The 19,475-nt window shown below is 37.9% G+C and overlaps 1 protein-coding gene across 1 annotated transcript; it reads right to left on the bottom strand.

Annotated features, from left to right (window-relative positions):
* Positions 1-233: 233 nt before the first annotated feature.
* Positions 234-19,195, bottom strand: chpt1 (choline phosphotransferase 1). Its single transcript, XM_066669564.1, has 8 exons — positions 18,802-19,195; positions 12,973-13,120; positions 11,430-11,571; positions 9,743-9,827; positions 8,497-8,628; positions 7,952-8,110; positions 6,192-6,317; positions 234-1,188 (listed from the first exon to the last, which is right to left on the bottom strand). Exons 1-8 carry the CDS (start codon positions 19,039-19,041, stop codon positions 1,072-1,074), a joined length of 1,149 nt encoding a protein of 382 aa, XP_066525661.1. The 5' UTR covers positions 19,042-19,195; the 3' UTR covers positions 234-1,071.
* Positions 19,196-19,475: the final 280 nt, after the last annotated feature.

Raw genomic sequence — 19,475 nt, 5'->3', positions numbered from 1 at the left:
CCCCAATGCTCATCAATCCAGAGTTCAGTGAAGAAGGAGCTGGAGATGCTGACTGTAAACACACATATTTGGGTTGGAGGGGCAGGGTGGTCCTCAGAACGAGGGTCCTAACTGTTTTTAGCACAAACACACAATCCTGACGCCAGTCTCCACAGTCCCTGACAATTACAACCAAAAATGACTTGTTAATTCAAGACCTGACTCAATTTCACACCAAATCCAGTCAAATTGACAAAAATAAATAAAACAAATGCTGTAATCACTGGACAATCACATGCAAATTTGTACAAAAGCTACTGTTGCTTTTGGGATGGATTGAAATCTCAAATTCAGTAAGTACAAAATGGACAGCACCACTGCTATGGAATGTTAGAAAATATTTTTTCTCTGGGTATAAAATGCATAGAAACACTTAAAGAAATGAACAATGGATCAGACGAGATGATAAAAACACTATAAAATATTGCAAATGTAGTGGCAGTTTGTATTACACCCAAAATGCAACAGTAGCTTTCTTTTCCCTAAAATTACTGTGATCTTTACATTACAAAATTGGAGCTTTCTAAAACTTGTAAAAGTACTTGAACTTTGCAGTGTAATTAATATACCCTGACTTCCAGATCATAACTGTCAGAAAACAGCTCAAACTATTGGCATCATTAGAAACTTAATGATTATGATTAATGAATGGGTGGCTTGTTAGCTCATATTTTTAAAGATTAAATATCATTTGGTATATAAACCATTTTCAATTGTTCTAATTCTGATATATTGCTCCGTTTTATAATAATAATTATAATAAGAATGATATCACTGAAAGAAGATCACATTGTATAGTGTGCAGTAATGTAAGTGTTCAGTTGTTCTCTAGTGTGACAGTCTGGGTCTGGTTTAGTGGCACATTGTCCAATGAATGAACTGTGTGAGTGTAAGTGTGATTCAGTTCAGGTCGTTTTAGTCATCAGTCTTCACACTGTCAAGGCTGCTGTGGTCTTGGCTCTCCTGCTCTACTTCCAGAAGTGGGGTGGAGTGACCACCAGGCCCCGCTTCCTCCTCCCGCCGGGCAAAACGTCAGTCTTTATGGGCGTGGCCCTGTTGCGTGATACTGAAGACACGGATGCGCAGGTGGGAGGCGATCTGTAGACACACACCTGTGCAGTACCGTGTCAGGTCCATCACCGACAGGACCTGTTCATCACAAACACACAGGAGCAGAGAATTAGATACAAATCACAAAGCCATTAGAGTCACTAAAGAAATCTATTAGGGCTAGGTCTTAGGTTTGGGACATAATGGTCAAAACATAATCATTCTATAATACAATAACCCCTAAAGCAATTCAAAGAAACACTTTGGTCATTGTGGATTATACAGCTTGTAAAATAGGTTCCTTTTTTATTTGAAGCTATTTGTGACATATCTGCGGCACGGTGGCACAGCAGGTAGGAGTCCCGCTCCAGGTGACTGTGAGGAGTTTGGTGTGTTCTCCAAGTGGGTTTCCTCTGGATGCTACGGTTTCCTTCCATGGTCGAAAAACATGGTTGGTAGGTGGATTGGCGACTCAAAAGTGTCCGTAGGTGTGAGTGAATATGCGTGTGTGTGTGGCGACTCTGGACTGGATAAGCAGTTTCAGACAATGAATTAAGGAATGTAACATATCTGTTATCTTATATCAATTGGCTTTACAGTGACTCCTTGGTTGTAAAGAGCTCTAGCATAAAGACATTCTGGCATTTCAACAACCGACTGAAACACAGTTGGCCTGTTTTTTTTCTTTCACTCTCACTGTGAATTAAAATGTGGTTGATTGATTTTGGTATTTGTCTTATCTCTCACTTCTTTGACTAAGAGATTAGTCAAAAAACATAGATTAAACAAAAATATTCAGGGTGCGAGCTGCAAGTTTGTAATGTTGGCTGGAGTGCACTGGTTGTTTTTTTGTGTGTGTTTTTTGTGCGGATTGCGGTTGGTCCGCTGTGGCGACACCGGATGGGAGCAGCTGAAAGACGAAGAACATGAGATATCTGGTATGTCACTATAAAAGAAACTAAACGACTCAACGAACTCATGGTAGGCAGTTTGTGGTCAAAGAGTTTAAAATAGACTGTCTCAAAACACGATTTGTTTTGGTTAATTTTAGACGCTGTGTTTAATTCCGCTGGCCCTTTAATTCGGACTGAATAGAGGATTCTGTTGAGGTTCACTGATAGCGGTGAGTCGGTTCTCTGTCGGCTCTTTGGAGTTGAGAGTGGTGATTCTTTTTGGGCAGTGAAAAATAAAGTCTTCCTCCTCGGGATTTTTGGTTAAAAATCAACTTCGCCTCAGCGTTCACATTTGAACTCCCACAAGTTATAATTTTAGTTGTTTATGACTGTGATAAAACTGATATCTAAAATCATAGCGCTTCTTCATCCCTCATTGTTCTGAAGCAAATACGGAATCTAAGAAAAACGCCCTATGTTTTAAATTCAAGAAGACTTTACGTCAAAACTTTCCTTTGCCTTGCACTAAGAGCTCCGGGATGTTCCGTTACAAATCTGCGGGAGATAAACGAGTGTTTTCTGCAGCGTGGTGAGAGAGTCAATATGGAGCTTTTACTGGAGTCAAGCTATCCGCACTTTGGAAACTGACGGTCAAGCCATCCGCGCTTCAAATCCGAATGCACGTATAGGCGCGTCATTACGGTTTTTCATTGCGGAGAACACCACGTCCGCTTTGGGACAGATAGAGAGTCTGAAACCCGCGTTTGAGCAGCGATGTCTCTGTTACTAAATAAATGCACGCAATGCTAAAATGGACTAAATGGGCTAAAATTAACAAGCCATTGGGAATATATTTCGTTTTAAATCACTTTAAAGAGGCAAAACACGCTTTGATTTTATTATTTCATACATTTACGTATTTTTTTTACTTTTCTATAAACACTTAACTGGCTTTGAATAGTAATCCTGGAGGACATGTAGAAATACAGATTACATTTTACTGTCATTAAACAGAGGTAGCTCACTGTATAATATTCTCATGGATTTATACTGAATACCTACCAATATGGATTTCTCAAAAATTACCCATAATGCCTAAACCATTCCACTGTCATTAAACAGAGGGGCCCCTTGGCTATTACCTGTATGATTTTGGTAGAATTTCACTGTGTACTTTTCTCATAAACACATACTGAATATTACTAATATGGATTTCTCAAAAATTACCCATAATGACTAAACCATTCTACTGTTATTAAACAGAGGGACCTCTTGGCTATCAGCTGTATGATTTTTACAGAATTTCACTGTATATGCTTCGCATAGATAAGAAAGATATTTTCTGAAGCCCATGGAAAAGGACCTTGTGCATTTTCATATCATATGGCAAAAGCATTTGAGTTACAGTTGTTTTTCTGTGATGCTTGGAAGGCAGACTGCACAGCTGTTTTTAAACAGAATCTGGAAATACACAGTAATTCAAGTTCTTCATAATTTTGATAATTATTAATGTTCAAGTTGTTAGGATGTTGGAGTTGGGGGGGTTAGAGGTGGTTCGGTATAGGTTGGAAACTAACCCTAGCTGTCTATGTTTTTGAACATAACCTACATGACAACCAATCAAATGAGAGCATCCATCCGCTACAGAGCAACCCAGAGTACAGCATGCCATGCTTATGTAACTGCAGGGAAGAGACCACTAATGCAACAGCAGAATATATAGTGCCTTGCGAAAGTATTTGGCCCCCTTGAACTTTTCAAACTTTTGCCACATTTCAGGATTCAAACAAATATATGAAATTTTAATTTTTCTGTGAAGAATCAACAACAAGTGGGACACAATCGGGAATAAAATAAAATATCAAATAAAAAACTGAAAAGTGGGGCATGCAATATTATTCGGCCCTCTTAATAATATTGCATATTTTATTTTATTCCCGATTGTGTCCGAGCGTGTTTTGCCTCTTTAAAGTGATTTAAAACGAAATATATTCCCAATGGCTTGTTAATTTTAGCCCATTTAGTCCATTTTAGCATTGCGTGCATTTATTTAGTAACAGAGACATCGCTGCTCAAACGCGGGTTTCAGACTCTCTATCTGTACCAAAGCGGACGTGGTGTTCTCCGCAATGAAAAACCGTAATGACGCGCCTATACGTGCATTCGGATTTGAAGCGCGAATGGCTTGACCGTCAGTTTCCAAAGTGCGGATAGCTTGACTCCAGTGAGCTTTTCATCGGTGCAGCGGCTCTCCCTAAAATCGTAAGTGACATTTCAATGAAAATTCTGAAATTATCTTGCATTTTTACGGCGGTTTAAAATCAGAGTTTTAAAGGGCGGTGTGCTCCAGGTCTACACATTCTCAACCTGATCCTGGAGGCCTACTGTCTTGTGTTCTCCCTGCTCCAAATAACAAGCTCATTAACAGCCATTGCTTAGTTGATAAGTGATTGTGTTAAAGCAAGCACTAAAATGTGCTTTTCAGATATAAAAATGTAAATACAGCACAGAATTATGTATTGTTAACATAAATTCCTCCTTCATGCATAAATGCAAGTTAATTATTGTATAATGGTTTTAAATAAAATAGTGATAAATTACAGTTTTATGGCTGAAAGTTAAATATTGTGTAGTGATGAGAGGCTGTCAGAATAAATACTGACATTTTGAAAGTACTTCTAGGAAATGAGTAAAAAGAGCTTATGGATCTTCAGTATGACTGACAGATTTTGCATCAAAATCTAATAAAAAATATAAAGGACACAACAAGAATTAAAATAAAGGCATTAAAAAAACTAACACACGCTTTAGGCCATTACATTTTTTAACAAAAAATAATTGTCTAAAGGTTGCTACTTAATACAGTGAAAAAAAAAGCACAGCTAATAATTTTCTTGAATGCTGGCCACTGGATAGTCGTCATTTGTGCAACTTGAGCACTGGAAAAAATAGATACATAGCTTTATTAAATAGACTGAAATCTTTTGTGTGGTCACCAACAGATATTTCTGAAGTGTTAGAAGCAATTTCCTACGATGGAGTTTTAGGGCCACAGCATTGAGGAGAAAAAAAAAGATTATGAGAATAAAGTCAGAATTCTGAGAATAATCTCGGAATAATTCTAAGAAAAATGTCTCAATAATTCTCTACATGTAGAATGGGGCTGCCACAGTGTAATTGAGGAATGCAGTGTGTAACTGAAGTCTTAGGAATAAACACTCAGTCCTCTGCCACATCAGGTTCAGATTGTGATTAGTATTTAAACCCTGAATCGTTTATTCAGAAGAGGGCATGCTGGATACTTTGTGCATTGTACAGTGGCATGTACAGGATACAATTAATGATCTCGAAAATGATGGATCCAGAGTGAGTGGAACTCCGGTGTGCCCACGAGGCTCCATCGTTTTACGGCTCATGAACTTAAAATAAACTAAAGCTGTATGCATCGCAGTCAGGGCCTGCACTGACGGGGTCGTCATGTCGTGTGGATGCGTTTATTAAATAATTCTGTTCACTTCACTGACTGCTTCTTTCACAACTCACTCTATGGAGCACAGACTGAGAGTCTGTCTGTCTCCATATTAGAATAAAAAATAAATAAAACAGTGTTTCTCTAAATATGCTGACTCAGAATTGAATTATCTGATCTGAATTATAATTACCTTTTTGCTCAGAATTATTCCAAGATTATTCTCAGAATTATTCAGAGATTCAGAGAAATCTTCCTGAATCTTTTTTTTTTTTTCAGTGCAGTGGCCCTAAAACTCTGTTGTAATTTCCTGACTCATGTATTTGTCTAAGGAATATCTCCCACAGCACACAGTGTAAGGAGAATAGCACAATATCTGTTAAAGACCCCACAGGCTCACACAAGCTACACTCTGTGAAAGTACAAGCACCTAGCTGCCCACTCTTTAAAAGTGACAGGACACACAAAATATCACAAATGCCATAAATACACCTATCACACATGACTAAAGAACTCTGACATTTTGTAAATTCTACTCTGAATAATGTCTTGAATTCTTAAATAATGTTCAATACTATTCCTTAAAATAATTTTATGAGCTCTAGGCATGAGCTGGATAAACTTCTTCGACAAACCTAGACATTTCCCTAACTAGACCTCACAAAATCATTTGGAAAATTGACATAAATCTTTCCAGATAATTCAAGCAGCTTTCTCAATTGCACAATATTGAGACTCACCAAAGCAATCCAAAGGACAATATATTCATCAATAAAGCTGTTGAAGTACTGGTTGAGGAAGAGGAGTCCAGGACCGACGAAGGCAGTGTCATTGAGGTAAAGTTCACTCCTGGTCATGTGGGCCACCTACGAAGAACACATGAGGCTGTTAGCAGGTGAAGGGTTCATAAGCTGTTTAAAAAGTCCTTATTAATACTGATGTTATAATCGACAGTGCTTACCGGTACATTTCTGATCAATTTTCTGTTTGAGGTAAAAATGTAGGCTTTTTAGGTTTTCAGCATCAAAACATAGTCTTCTATTATCTCTGAATTTGAAACTCTCTGAATTAGAACATTTGTAGAATATCTGCCTAATATTTGTGAACATTTTATAAAAAATTACAATGCTTAAATGCTTTTACTTAAGTGTCCGTCATCATTTTCACTTAAACTCTCTTTTCAGTCAAGTCATGTAGACAGGAAAAAGCAGTCATTCACAAACGTCATCACCACACATTTAACTTGCATATCTGTTTCTGTCTCAGTTAAGCAAGTAGCAATTAAAGGCTGACTTTTTTTTTTTTACTTTTTAATATCTGCATTTCTGTGATGGACTGTTGCCCTGTCCAGGGTGTGTTCCTGCCTTCCGCTCAATGATTCAGTGTATGGTAGGGACCCACTGCAACCCTGAACTGGATAAAGTGGTTATAGAAGATGGCTCAATGAATGACTATTTAAATAAAATGAGTTTAAACACTATTTAGGGTGGAACAGAAAATTTGCAGCAAAATTTACAGAAAAAGTTTGCAGCAGACTTGATGGAGATTTGGACATAATGACCCATGTTACAATGTGCAATATCCCAAAAAATATGCCAGCATCTGTAAAGGCAAGCATATGAGGATATGATTCTGATGAATCAAGGAACAGGTTTTCAGTTGGAACTGGTTGCCAGTACAATAGTAAACCATACAACAGTACAATAGTAAAAACATTAGTAATTACAATCGCAATAATACTGCGTTTGAAAATTGGGGACGGTGGGAACCGCACTGCCCTCCTCCCTCAATCAATGGCCCTTGAGCAAGGCACTGAACCCACAACTCCATAAATTTACATATGTCCATAAACCTGGACATGTAAGACATGTAAAAAATACAGTACTGTGCAAGTTTTAGGCACTTGAGAAGGAGATTTGAAAAGCTAATCACCTGAGCATTAAGATTTTATTTGCTCAAAAAAAAAAAAAACAAAACAAAACAAAAAAAATAATATTAGAATAAAAACAAATAACAGAATATCACTACTTACTGTAATAATGTTATTTGATTTTATATTTGTTTTAATAAATAATTAATTATGTTAAATCTAATGTGCTGTTTTTTTTAACAAATTGATATGTTAAAGGAAAACATCTGGAAACAAATTCTGTTTGCTTCTCGCAACATATCTGATATTTAGAAAAATAAAAATAATTTTACTTTTACAGTGTTTGTTTTTGTATTTAGATAGATAGATAGATAGATAGATAGATAGATAGATAGATAGATAGATACTTTATTGATCCCCAGGGGAAATTCAAGATACATTTATTGTATCTATATACAATTTTATAAAAGCACCACACTTATTGAGAAGATTCAACAATTCTATTCACTTCTGTATCACACTCAAAACTTGAACTACCAGTGAGCACCACAAGCCGCTGACCCAAAGGCCAAAGCCTTGATTTGTTAATGAACAGATAATATCAGCCAGACTAATAGCAGAGGCACTCACCACTAGTTTATTGGAGATTTTGGAGATGACCATGCCAAACGTGAGAATGTAAAGGCATGGATGTTGCTCAAACAGCTGGCTTGAGGACTTCTTAAAGATCATGAAAGCCAAGGTGAGGATGAGGCCAATATGCAGACCAGGAGATAACACACTTGTGTCCTAGAGGAGAATAGAGTACATATTGGCATCGACACAGAGGATGAAATCTCTAGTCTGAAGAACGGTGGAGAAGTGTTGTGTTCATGGAAGTCTGCTGCAGTTAGCAGAACCTTTAGGACTAGACAATTTATTATTCTGTATTTCCTAATAAACAAAAATGTAATACAGATGAACTCTAACAGTGTTAAACTAGATGAAGTATAAACTGTATAAACACTCTCTGGATATAAACTCCTAGAAACAACAAAGAAAGGTCTTTAGTTTCGAAAAGATCATAATATTTACAGTTCAACTATGAAATTTATTTAAACAACATAATAATAAATTATAATTCTAGATCTAAATCTTTACAAGTTCCATTGATAAGAGAACTCCAGACCACTTACTGCCACAGTGGAGCCATTTTTCCCCACTCCTCCACTCAGAATAACAGAGAAGTAGTTGTAGGTAGAAAGCAGGAATCCTCCAATAATACCCAGAATGGGGAAGGTCAGCAGCTTAAGGCCGAGCACAGGCAACTACACCAAAAGAATAGAAATAATAATAAAAGCAACACTGGAAAGAGAATTCAAATAACTCTTCCTAGTTTCTCTTTTCAAAATTTGGAAGCTGTGAGATCCCTATGCAATGTAGGAAAAGAAATAGTGGCTCTCTCATTGGCTGGATGGTCCAGATCATGTCCATAGGGATGGTTTGTTGTAACCGAACCTTTACATTTACGTTCACACTTAAAAAGAACCTTCACAACTGTAATAAAAAAAAAAACTTTTTATAAAATTCAAAAGATGATTTCATCACAATTTGCTGCTCTCCCGTCTGTTTACATGCTGGAAACTAGTCTAATGTTTTTTATGAAGCCCCAGTGTCAGCAAACAGTAAAAATGTAAATTAAATAAATAAATAAAATAAAAGCCAAGTGGCTCAGCCAAACCTGCTAGGCAGTGAAGCTTCCAAGAGTCCTCCAAATGTTAAAAATCATTAAAAGAGATGAGGATATTGCTTTACTCCTGCTCCATATGTGAGAAATATTGGCTTGTTTTTGCTGTTTCAGATTAATTAGCTAGGAACCCACTCTAAAGTCAAGAGAGTGCTAACTGTATGAAAACACAGACTGAAAGTTACAGACATGTTAAACTTCAGCCACATACAAACAGCTGCCATTCTTCTCCTCAAACATATCATTCCACCATAAAACATGTGGAGCTTCTGAACATAAACACACCAGAGAGACGTGCAGTTCCCTACAATCGTAGACGTTCCCTTTAAGTGCCCAAGAGAGGCACACAGCAAGAGTGACAGTAGCTGGGTTTCCATCCAAACGTTCGCAAATGCAATAAAGAGATATCAGCAGAAAAAAAAATGCTAAATGAGTTGTGTTTTTCCATCAGCAACGTGTTTGTGAATAAATTTCCAATGATATAGGCTCCCATGATCGGGGCACCATCAAACAAAGGAGATGGAGAGATCTGAGTGCCAAAATACTCCCAAAATTATTACATAATTATTACATAACAAAAAATCTGGGTTGATGACAAACCCACTAGGGAAATATTATCTAACTGATACCCTCAGGGCCCATGGGTGAACCACTCCGTTGAACCACAGTATATATGATAATAGTAAATGCCTTACCGTAGTTTGCCAAAGGCTTACTCCCCCAAAGGCTGACATCAAATACATGATTATGATGGCAATCTGGACCTCCGTCACATCAACACTGAATGGAGATAAGATAATATAAGACACTAAACAGTGACAAAATTAGAACTTGGCCTAATATCCAACCTAGATCAATACCCAACCCAAAAACGCAGCTTTCATATAATGTGAATTTCAGCTAGTTTGAGGTGAAGCTATTCCAAGAAATGTTTGCAAGTTAAAATGAATATATTCATAACAGTACAGAGCAGATAGCATATATGTTCTGCAAATCCGTCCAAATTATTTTGCAGGTTTTTTTCCAAAAGAGCACAGGTGGAATCTCTCACCAGCTGAATAAGTTAGTGTCAGACTTTGAAATGTTAAAGCTCTGAGAAGCTGTGTACCTCACTAACGCTTGTAAACATAACAGCTCTGTTCTGTTCTTTAGTCTTCTTGGAGTTACGTTTGCCTCAAATCCTTGAACCTGAATAAAAACTGGGAAACCTCAGACTCACTGTAGAAAAAGAACTAATTAAAGTGGGTATTATACTGGAGCAGTTGCATATAGACCTAAAGCTAAGGAGCTAGGTTCAATTCAGGTTCCAAAAGGGAAAAAAGGTCTATAAATTATTTAGTTCCGCTGAAAATAATGTGTATATTTTACCATTTTCAGTCAAATAATTTTGGTTCCTAAATATTCGGTGCATCCCTAAAAATAAGACCACAAAGATTAATTCCACTGTCACATCTTAATTATTATAGTGGTTAATCTGAAATCTCTCTGGCTCTCAATCCCGCTCCTGAAAACTTTGACCAGCAGATCACCTAACGCAACTATCTGACTTTCATTTTAATACCAAGATGGAAAATTTTCCATTTCAAGATTTAACACATTTTGGCACGGTGGCGCAGCAGGTAGTGTCACAGTCACACAGCTCTAGGGACCTGGAGGTTGTGGGTTAAAGTCTCGCTCCGGGTGACTGTCTGTGAGGAGTTTAGTGTGTTCTCCCCGTGTCTGCGTGGGTATCTTCAGGTGCTCCGGTTTCATCCCATGGTCCAAGTATCAGTAGGTGTGAGTTTTTGAGTGAATGTGAGTGTGTGTGTATGTATGTGTGTGTGTGTGTGTGTGTCCCTGTGAAGGACTGGCGACCCCTCTTGGGTGTGTTCCCGCCTTGCGCCCAATGATTCCAGGTAGGCTCCAGACCCACCGCGACCCTGAATTGGATAAGCAGTTTCAGATAATGAATGAATATGTTCATTCTTCTTTTGTAATGGTCCTGTTCAAGGCTGTGGTGGGTCTGGTGAGTCAATGGAATAAAAGTATAGAAATATGTATTGTGGTAGACCCATGGAAAAAAGAAAGAATGTTCAACAGAACATTTACTAGTTTCCCTTTAACTGTGTTAAATGCAAACGGCCAAGAAAGCACAACAAATACACAATAATTGGCTGTGTGAACACACCCAAATTTTATATTGCGATGATTATCAATATCAATCAATATAGATAAATGTATCGTGATAACATTTTTGTCCATATAACCCAGGCCAGGAATACAACTAGCTTGCTTTCTTGTTAGACAGACTCATTTTCTGACATATGAAACGTAACTAAAAATCAGTCCCAATGTGTGGCTTTAAAACCGTGTAGTGGATTTTATAGATGCATATGTACTCACATGCCAAAGCGTAGCGTTCCAGAAACATATGTCTGCCAGTGTGCACAGAAGAACATGAACATGCCCACGAAGCCACAGAAAAACATCCAGTCAGGATAAGCTCCAATTCCAGCACATATACACGTTCCCACAGCCACAAATACTGCAGAGAAAATAAAAGCACATGGAAACAGCAATGATCAAGGATCAAGACTAAGTAATAAGTACAGTACAATGGGCATACAACTTTGGAGCTTCATTCAAATGTACATCCATTTTTTGTGCACAATATCTAAACATGTCTGAAATGCACAGAACGTATATCTGTGAATATTTAATCACATTCATAAGGGATGATGAGTCAAAGGATTAATTACTGGGGTTCCCTCGGGTCATAAATAAATTTCTGTGACATGCTTTGGTCAAAATTTCACCAGGATCAAACAACATCGCACCACTTCCCCTTACTAAACATCCCTGAAGGACTGGTTTAAGCTCCTGTTCTTTTAAATGAATCAGACAACTCACTGTCAGGCGAGGCACACAGGCGCTTTAGCTTGTGTTTCTGCATTCTTTCCTTTCATTACTGCCATGTTGTATTGGTTCTCTCATTTCTCCACTGTTGTTGTGCCTCTTTTACACTGTTTAACTACACACTAATAAATGTGATCCAGCACTACGACTAGAGATACTCACAGGAAGGGATAATACAATTCTGTAGTCTACACGCTTGATGTGAGAAATTGAGTAAAATCAGAATGGTTTATTTTATCTCATGTTTTCTGATGTAAGCAGCTTGCACAAAAATGGACTAGAAACTGACCGTATTCGTACTGGTGATAAAAAGATGAGCAATTGTTGTTTAATTCTTATTCAACTAATAACTCAGTGATTCTTGAAACTTTTGCAAAACATATCCCACTAAGAAAAGTGCTAATTCTGTTGGAATTTAATAAGGTTTTCATGAATAAAAAGAATCAAGGTTATAATCAGTGTCCTTTGCAAATATTGCAAATGTAAAGGTCCTTTTATTGGTTTAATTTTTATTAATTTAAGTATTATATGCTGGCCTATTGCCTACAAAATCCATTGTGCTCTGAAAAACAAAAGGGATAACTGAATTGAATAATATCTTTACCACATGAAGTGAAGTCACCTTGTGACTTATTATTGGGAACTAGACCGCGCCACAATTACCTCTCCACAGCTTCATTTATACCCCTTCAGTCTCACTCCATCCCCGTGTCGAACAAGATCGCATTGCGTTTTGTCTCTCACCCACCATGGACATCGCTCTCGTCGCCTCTGATGACGAATTATTTTCCACAACCCCTGGTCCTTCATCTACCGGTTCGCAACCTACCCCTAGGCTTCGCTCGATGGTTGAGGTTCCTGCCCATCTGCAGCAATGGAACATCGCTTGCTACTGGGGTACTCTGGATCTAGAACTCTACTGCCGTGTCTTTGCCGGTCGCGAGACTCAGATCAAGAAAGAGTGACAGACAATGTGAGTGAGTGTGTGTGAGAGAGAATAAAACTTTTAAAGGGCACAAAAGACTTGTACCTGTAGAGACAGCATCGCAGCCATGGTCAAAGAGTTCTCCCAATGCGGAGCTGCTGTTGGTCCTCCGTGCCTGCTTCCCATCAATGGCATCCAGTGATTGATAGATGAAAAGACCTAAGGCACTGAGAATAAAGGCCCAAGCTGGTGCCTATACAGAGACAGAGAGAGACAGAAATTACTATAGGTACAAAAAGATTGTGATTTGGCAAAAACAATACTGTTATAAAATGAGACGTAATTAAGATCAAGACAATATACATGTTACCCTGATTTTTAAATGTGGTGTTGTAAGAAATAATGCAAAGTGAAGACATTTATATGTTTGTATGTACAGTCACAAGATACCATAGTATAAAATGTACCTGCAATGAATTAATCATGTCTTTACATAATTATTATATATTAATCAATTAATTACCAATACCAAAACCACATTTTCTTTTATTATTATTTGACCAGCAGTTGGTTAACAGTAGATTATAACTGCCCAGCAACAAAGAAGTCATACATTGTATTCCCCCAAAGCTGTCTTATAAATACAGATTTCAAGTCATGTGTGCACATGTAAATTCACATTTAAAGTGACTTCAAATCTGGCTCTGATTATACAGCTAGTTTCACAACTGTTTAAAGAGATTTTATTTGTTTATTATGTCAATGAGAGACACATTTTAAAATTATTCAGCAACTGATTAATTGAATCTGGTGAGTCAGGAAATCATGTGGAGTGTGGGAAATAAACAGCCTGAGAACTCAGAAGGCAGGACGGCCTGCTGAAGCAAATCCTGACACAATGTAAACAAAAACAGTTTCATTAAAAACAGCTGACTGTTCTGTTTTCAGTGCTGATGCTGCTTAGTCAAAATAGCACAGTCAAGAGACATGTCTCATATTTAACCAATGAGTGCTGAATAATGAGAGAGTTAAGAGAAAGTTTGAGCGCATGCTATACTAAATATTTGTTTATTACTGGGAATAAACAGATGATAATTCTGTGTTTCAAAGTTTTCAGTTGTGTGTTGGATAATTATTTTGCCTCTGGCCTAACTTTGATTGTGTTGCGGGGATCAAATGATGTTGTGTTATTGTAAAAAAATACAATTAGGTTTGTCAGTAAATGCACTGAAAACAGTTTCTTTTTGATCACAAATTAAAATTGTACATTTTTATTGCATTTGTGGAAATAGGGTTTGTGCGTCTAAGACATTAAAATATATTTCATACACACACACACACACAAAAGCACCTCATTGTACAGGCTTGTAACTAATTTATTCATTCACTCACATACATACCAACATACATATTCACTCACTAAAGACATGTAAAACATTTTTGAGGCTTCACTGATTAAGTAGTCCAATCCAAACAGTACTCTAGACACTCTATAGGTTTACAGTTGCCTAAAATTACATCTTTGGTGGTGAACAATGGTTCACCATAAATAACATAGTTTTCCCCCACCCAATTTAGTTTTTTCTTTAAAAATCTATGAAAATAAAGTGGAAATGCTGATTAAAAAGCATTGTTTGGTTTATGAAATTTCCTTTGCTTGACTTTAAATATATATTGACAAGAAAAAACATTTAGCTTTATTGTTGCATTTATAACTTTTATAAGTCTGTAGAAGGATATGTTTAATGAAGAATGAATACAGAACGGAAACTTACTGACATCCTTTTCTGTAACAGCACAAACGTGCTTGACTGGTTGGGAGTGTGGTCACTGCATTGTTTCTTAAAAGGTCTTTGAATATCCTAAACAGTTGCAACTTCCTTGCAACTGCATGTCCACATCTTACAGTAAGGTTATCTTTTAGCTAAAAGAAATATCAATTTCTGGCTAAAACTGGGCTTAATCTGTGTGGTTTAAGACATCTTAATCATCAATTGTGTACAGCCAATGCTCATAAATCACACGGGCCACACACCAGGAAAGTAATCAGTCCAAAGACATAATGCAACAGGGGTATTTGGGTCTATGCGGTCGATTACAGCCTCATGATAACATTTAAATACAAAACCTACAATAATAACAATAATATTAAAGTAAAAGAGCTTGTGTCCGAATCTGTATCAGTATCAGCAGTTGTATCAATTATATCAAAAGAACAGCAATTAAATTTTGCCTGATTCTGAAATTCTGTCTAAGACTATCAAATCAGGTTTAAAGAGCTCATATAAAAGCTTATAATGAGGCCCTGACTAAAGCCAAGCCTTATAGAAAGTCAAAGTGTCTTATAAAAAATGCCCTTAGTGATGATGTGATTACTTAGAATTAGAATTAAAATCACTTTATTGGCCACTGTGCTTGCAAACAGAGGAATTTGTTCCTTGCATTTAACCCAATCCGTGTCATGAAACACACATTTACACACACAGTAGTGAACACGGGGGCTGTGGGCACACATTCCTGGAGCAATGAGAAGCCCTAACCACTGTGCCCAGGGAGTAGTTGGGGGTTAAGTGTCTTGCTCAAGGGCACTTATGTCATGACCTGCTGGTTCTGGTGATTGAACCTTCCGGTAACAAGCCCAGCTCCCGAACCACCAGGCCATGGCTGCACCTTCTTTTTTTTTTTTTTTATTACTCTGCTTCTAATGATTACTCATGATGTACTATATGGTCAAAAGATGGTAAAAACCAGCTCATCCAAGATTTCTTCAGAAGCCAAATGTACTAATTGGGAGGGCTCTAACAAACTCTCCAGGGAAGGATTTTCACTAGATTTTGGAACATTTCTTTGAGGATGAAATGACATTAAGGTGCAATAGCATTAGTGAGCTAAGGTAATGATGAAGGATGAATAGTTCTAGTCTATACCCCTATAGCTCACGCATAGTGACATTAAACTCATGCTGAAACAACAGCCTGTATATGTCAAGAGCGTATGTAGTCAATTCACTATGTATTGCGACATAGTGAGAGTGTGTCACAAGATTGTTTAGGCTCACCAATCTTTTATAGTCTAGCACGATAAGAAAGAACTGTCAAAGGTGTAACTAAAGGCCAGTGATCAAATGCAGTACTTTGTTTTCCTTTAGTGACTGTGCTGTACAGGCTTTAAGACTTTGAGAAAAGTCCATATTTGACAGGTTCACAAATGGCAATAAACCCTTTTTGGCTTGTACAGCTAATATGACCAGCGTGTTGCAAAATCAGTGTTTTCACTTCAAAAGAAATGTAGGCGCTTTGACAAGAGTCTGTATTTTATTCTTCTGGGCTTTCTTCGGGATATGAAAAGGACTTGTTTGGCATTTTTATACTTCTGTGACTACAGTCCTTTATCATCTGAGAATTACCACTACAGTTAGGCCTTTTTTAATCCAGAGTGATGGTGAGAAACTCAATGTATTTCTTTTTAGCAGAACTGATAGTTATAATACTCTTACATCTCATACATAATGCACCAACATGGATCCTAACACACATTCATTCACATTTTGCAAGAAACTCCAGTGACTGACCCCGCTTGCCTACCCGCTTGCCTCACAGTTTCATATGTCCCAACACTCAGTCTTAGATATAGATACTGAACTTCTGCAAATGCCTTCTGTAAAATACAGAGCACACAGAAGGCTGCATTCCGTTATTATGCTTCTATAAAGAATAACACAGCATTATCTCTCATTGGGTCAATCAATATCAGCACAAGCTGAAAACATTTCTTTAACATAGCTTTTAGTTTGTTCCTTGTGATGTTTTAAAATGGGGTTTCTCTTCTTTCCTAAAGCAATTTTTGATTATGTATAATATCTGTAAAGTGCCACTGTGCAGTCTATAAATACTGATTTATTCTTTCATAGATTATGTCACAAATGCCTGAGATTGATTCAACTGATTTCCTTGCAGGGGTCAAAGTTTATTCTTATCTATATCTTAACTGTAATATGTACATTTTCCTCTTAAACATGTGGCTCGGTCATGGCTATATATATTTTAGACCAATTGATAAGAAGCTATTTCAACTTGCATTCCTTACAGTATGGTGAGTTTTTCCTACAGTCTGCTTAACATAGTATTAGGAAGACTTTATTTATTATTTATAAATCCATCATTACAATGGAATTGCAGTACTTACTATTTAACTATGTATGCATGTCCCCTAAATGAGATTGATATCCGCCTCACCTAATAGCCTAGCTATTGTTGGTGAGACAAGAGCTCACCTCATTCCTTTGTTCTGTGACAGAATTCCACAGACCAATCGCCAAAGAGGACAAAGGTGAGTTTTTATCGGACACTACTTCACTGCTGCAGCAGGTGGCTTCAATTCTTATAGGAACTTGCTGATCTTTGTGGCTCTAAGCTAGCAGCAGAATAATCTGGACTTTGTCTCTAGGTTGCTGTATGCAGATCCTGATATAAGTGAAGGGTTATGTCCACACACACTATAAGCTAAACTGAATTATACTGAACTCGGGTCAATTCGTGCGTAAAGCGTCAAAGGTCAAGATTGACTGACAAACAGGACTGATAAAATGTGTTTTCCACAACTCATCTGTAGTGGACATAAAATAAAATAAAGCATGTACACACATTTATTAAGCTGCCTGCTGCCCATGTGATCTCAGAGTTTATTTTGGAATGAAACTGTGATAAATGATGACTCTGCAGGAAATCTCCGTCACAAGTGATGAATATGCAGAACAACCTGTGAAGTGATGTGCGACGCAACATGATGATTTTCCACATCACATTCCATAACTGATGACCATTAAGCACTGAGGCATTTAACTGAGCAATTTTGAAACCATGGTTATATGCACTTTTGAGTAGTCTTCTAATGATGTTGAACTGTTTGAACAACAAAGTTATCAAATGACTAGCACCAGTCAAAAACATGATCCAGTCAGATATGGTCTAGTAGTGTACATTTTTAAAATGGCAAAAGTGGTGGCTGAATATGTGATTTATGTTAATGTATTCTTTCAGGTTACGTTTACTTGGAGAATTCCTCATTATAAAAGATCAAACATTTTTTGCTGTCCCCAAAAAAACATAATTGTGTGTCCATTATTGTGGATTTTTAGTTTACTGCATCATTTAAACACAGCAGCTGTCTTTCACTTGAACATGTCTTTGTGAAAGGGCCAATAGAAATTATAGAAAATCTTTTCATATTGACCAAATGGCAACATGCACTGTATGTATCTGTGTTTGTGTGTGTATGTATGTGCATATATAAACTGCACACGAGTCTGAGTACTGTACAATGACAATTAAATCAGTAATGAATGTGTTATTATTTCTATGCTGAGTTCACTAGATACATTCCTAGCGAGAAGTCATAAGTGTACAGTTCAGATGTCAGCAGTATAGACTGCGCATAATGTTTTTCCTATTCCGAGTCTGTGAACTATGAATAGTTAAATATGACAGGCCCTACTATCTGTTCAGGTTTCAGCTGTTTAGCCTCAGTGGTTCTGCTGTGTAGAGATAAGGCTCCGTAGAGCCACAGTAAACGTCAGTGTCTACTTTATTTACACACACAAACAGAGGTTAACTAGGCCAAGTCTCAGAGCTTGACGTCCACCACAAACCTGGAATTGCCTTCTATTTTTCCTTTCCACCTTAAACAGTGCAGTAGAAACAATCTGTATTCGACAGCTTCTAACTCGAATTTGCCGTTCCACCTTAAATGGCGAAGTAGGTATCGTTACACTTTTTGACTACAGCTTTTTTTGTAAGATTTTTTTTCGTTTCTAAGTGTAGTAAATCTAGGTAAAGACAACAGCTATTTTTAGGTAGAACAAAAAACGTGTATGAAATTCGTCTCTGGAGGGAGCCCCCCCCTGCAACCCCCCTCCTCCGTTGTGTTGTCTCCTACCTCCTCGGTGCCGGTGGGGCAGTAGTAGACGAGGATGAGTGTGGTGAGCACGTTTACGATAAGTCCTGTGATGGTGAGTGTGTTGGGGGCGACCCAAGTGGGCACCTGCTGTACGAGCCAGTTCCAGTAAACCTGACAGATCGGCTCCAGCACGGAGCTGCCCGCCGCGCTGTACCGGTGCTCCTCCAGCCGCCGCAACTGCGCCACACTCAGCGGCTCCGCACACACACACCGCGCCATAGCGCTCGCACACACCACACACACACCGCGCCGAGAAAACCGGACTACGGGTCCGCACACATAGTGGCGCGGCTCTCACACAATCTGTCTTCTCCGCACACAGTGGTCAAAACAAGGCGAAAGAGCAGGAGACACCGCCCGGAAGAGCCCCCAGTCACGGCCCTGCTCCAATCCGACATATGTACACTAGTGCACTACCTCAAATATTCACAACGAACACTGGAGGGTGCATTTATTAAGAACTCCTATTCATCAACATCAAAGTGTACAAGTTCGCAAAAAAGAGTTTGGAAAGAACAACAATGACACACAAAAGTGGATTTTATAAAGAACAACAACTAGCTAGTACACGTTGGTCCTAGTATGTTTTGTATGAACACCAGTAATAACACTAATACACCAGTAACTTTTAGCAAAAATTGTAAAAAAAAAAA

Source organism: Hoplias malabaricus, chromosome 4, assembly GCF_029633855.1.
Source record: "Hoplias malabaricus isolate fHopMal1 chromosome 4, fHopMal1.hap1, whole genome shotgun sequence".
Classification (NCBI taxonomy): domain Eukaryota; kingdom Metazoa; phylum Chordata; class Actinopteri; order Characiformes; family Erythrinidae; genus Hoplias; species Hoplias malabaricus.
The sequence above is the reverse complement of the archived record's forward strand: the minus strand, read 5'-3'. Positions and strand labels throughout refer to the sequence as shown.

Bases quoted from the DNA above. Each gene is read 5' to 3' on its own strand.
- chpt1 (XM_066669564.1), bottom strand. From the start codon at position 19,041: ATGGCGCGGTGTGTGTGTGCGGAGCCGCTGAGTGTGGCGCAGTTGCGG. The intron at 8,111-8,496 runs GTAAGTGGTCTG...ATTCTCCTCTAG, and splicing joins AAAATGGCTCCACTGTGGCA to GACACAAGTGTGTTATCTCC. The intron at 6,318-7,951 runs GTGAGTGCCTCT...TGTTCTTCGTAG, and splicing joins AAATCTCCAATAAACTAGTG to GTGGCCCACATGACCAGGAG.